Genomic DNA, 1,685 nt, shown 5'->3' with positions numbered 1-1,685 from the left:
GTGTCCTCAAGGAAACCTGCAGAGGCGGCCTTTGATGAAGCCAAGGTAGAATCTCCCTGTTTTAAGGTGCTCATGTCACCTCATTCTCCATCCTCCAGGTGCCCCAGTCTCCTATCTATTGGCCCAGACCCCTGCCTGCAGTCCCTGACCACAGCCATCATGCCTCGTGGACAGAAGACTAAGCACTGTGCTCATGAGAAATGTCACCAGGACCGGGCTGAGACCCAGGGTCTTCATGATCATGCTACCACATCTGGGGAAGAAGAAACCACCTCTTCCTCCCCTCCTGATTCAGAGAGCGCTCCCTCAAGCTCGTCTGCTGCTGGCACCACCACGGGTCCTCCGGGAGCCCAAGGCACCACCAGTGCTGCTGCCGGTGCTATATGCAAAAGATCTGGTGGTGGTGGCACAGCATGCTCGAGATCTGGTGTAGGTGCCGAGGGCCAAGTTCAGGGAGGTGAAAATTCCTCCCAGGCCTCAGCTGCTGCTGAGAGCTCTCACACAGATCTTCTGACCAGGGAGGCAGAGAGTTTGCTGTGGTACATGCTGTTTAAGTATATGATGAGGGAGCTCATTAAGAGGTCAGAAATGCTGAAGGTTATCCACAGAAGTTACAGGGAGCAATTCCCTGAGATCCTCAGCAGGGACTCTGAGTGCATGGAGCTGGAGTTTGGCCTGGTGCTGAAGGAAGTCAGGCCCAACAGTCACTGCTATACCCTGGTGAGCAACCTAGACCTCAGCGACAGTGGGTCTATGAGAGGTGACTGGGGGCTGCCTAAGAATGGTCTTCTGATGCCTCTGCTGGGTGTCACCTACCTGAATGGTCATCGCGCCTCTGAGGAGGAGATCTGGAAGTTCCTGAATATGTTGAGCATCTATGATGGAAGAAGACACTTCATCTTTGGAGACACCGGTAAGCTCATCACACAAGATCTGGTGCAGGAAGAGTACCTGGAGTACCGCCAGGTGCCCGGCAGCGATCCCCCTCGCTATGAGTTCCTGTGGGGTCCTAACACGCTCACACAAAACAGCAAGACAAAAGTCCTGCAGATTTTGACCAAGGTCAATGATTCAGCCCCAGACACCTTACAGCGACGTTATGAGGACTCTTGGAGAGAGGAGGTAGAGAGCTCTGGAGCCAGGGCTGCAGCCGGGACCGACCCTTCTGCCTCAGCCAGCGCTGGCCCTTCTGCTCGGCCAATGCAGGCCTTTCTGCCTTGGCCAGACCTGACTCTTCTGCTGCAGCTAGGGCTGACATGTCTGCCATGGCCCGGCCTGGCCCTCCTGCTTCGGACAGTGCTGGCAATCCTTCCTCGGCCAGACATGGCACATCGGCCTCAGCCAGGGCTGACATATCTGCCAGGGCCAGTTCTGGCCCTTCTGCCTCAGCCAGTGCTGGCCCTTATGCCTTGGCCAGTGCTGGCCCTTATGCCTCAGCCAGTGCTGGCCCTTCTGCCTCGGTCAGTGCTGGCCCTTCTGCCTTGGCCAGACCTGGCATTTCTGGTGCAGCCAGGGCTGGCACTTCAGCCTTGGCCAGTGCTGACATATCTGCCAGGGCCAGGCCTGGCCCTTCTGCCTCAGCCAGTGCTGGCCCTTCGGCTTTGGCCAGTCCTGGCATTTGTGCTGCAGCCAGGGCTGGCACTTTCGCCTTGCCCAGTGCTGAAATGTCTGCCAAGGCCAGGCCT

At 57.3% G+C, this 1,685-nt stretch overlaps 1 protein-coding gene across 1 annotated transcript in view; it reads left to right on the top strand.

Annotated features, from left to right (window-relative positions):
- Nucleotides 1-159: 159 nt before the first annotated feature.
- LOC104990126 (melanoma-associated antigen B4-like) overlaps nucleotides 160-1,685 on the top strand; it is a gene marked incomplete at its 3' end in the record, with an annotated part of 5,449 nt that continues 3,923 nt past the window's right edge. The window contains exon 1 of the mRNA XM_010842081.1: nucleotides 160-1,148. Coding sequence (XP_010840383.1) covers nucleotides 160-1,148 — 989 coding nt within the window. The remainder of the gene's footprint in view (nucleotides 1,149-1,685) is intronic.

This window comes from Bison bison, unplaced genomic scaffold (genome assembly GCF_000754665.1).
Source record: "Bison bison bison isolate TAMUID 2011002044 unplaced genomic scaffold, Bison_UMD1.0 scf7180017847185, whole genome shotgun sequence".
NCBI classification, from domain to species: Eukaryota; Metazoa; Chordata; class Mammalia; order Artiodactyla; family Bovidae; genus Bison; species Bison bison.
The sequence above is the reverse complement of the archived record's forward strand: the minus strand, read 5'-3'. Positions and strand labels throughout refer to the sequence as shown.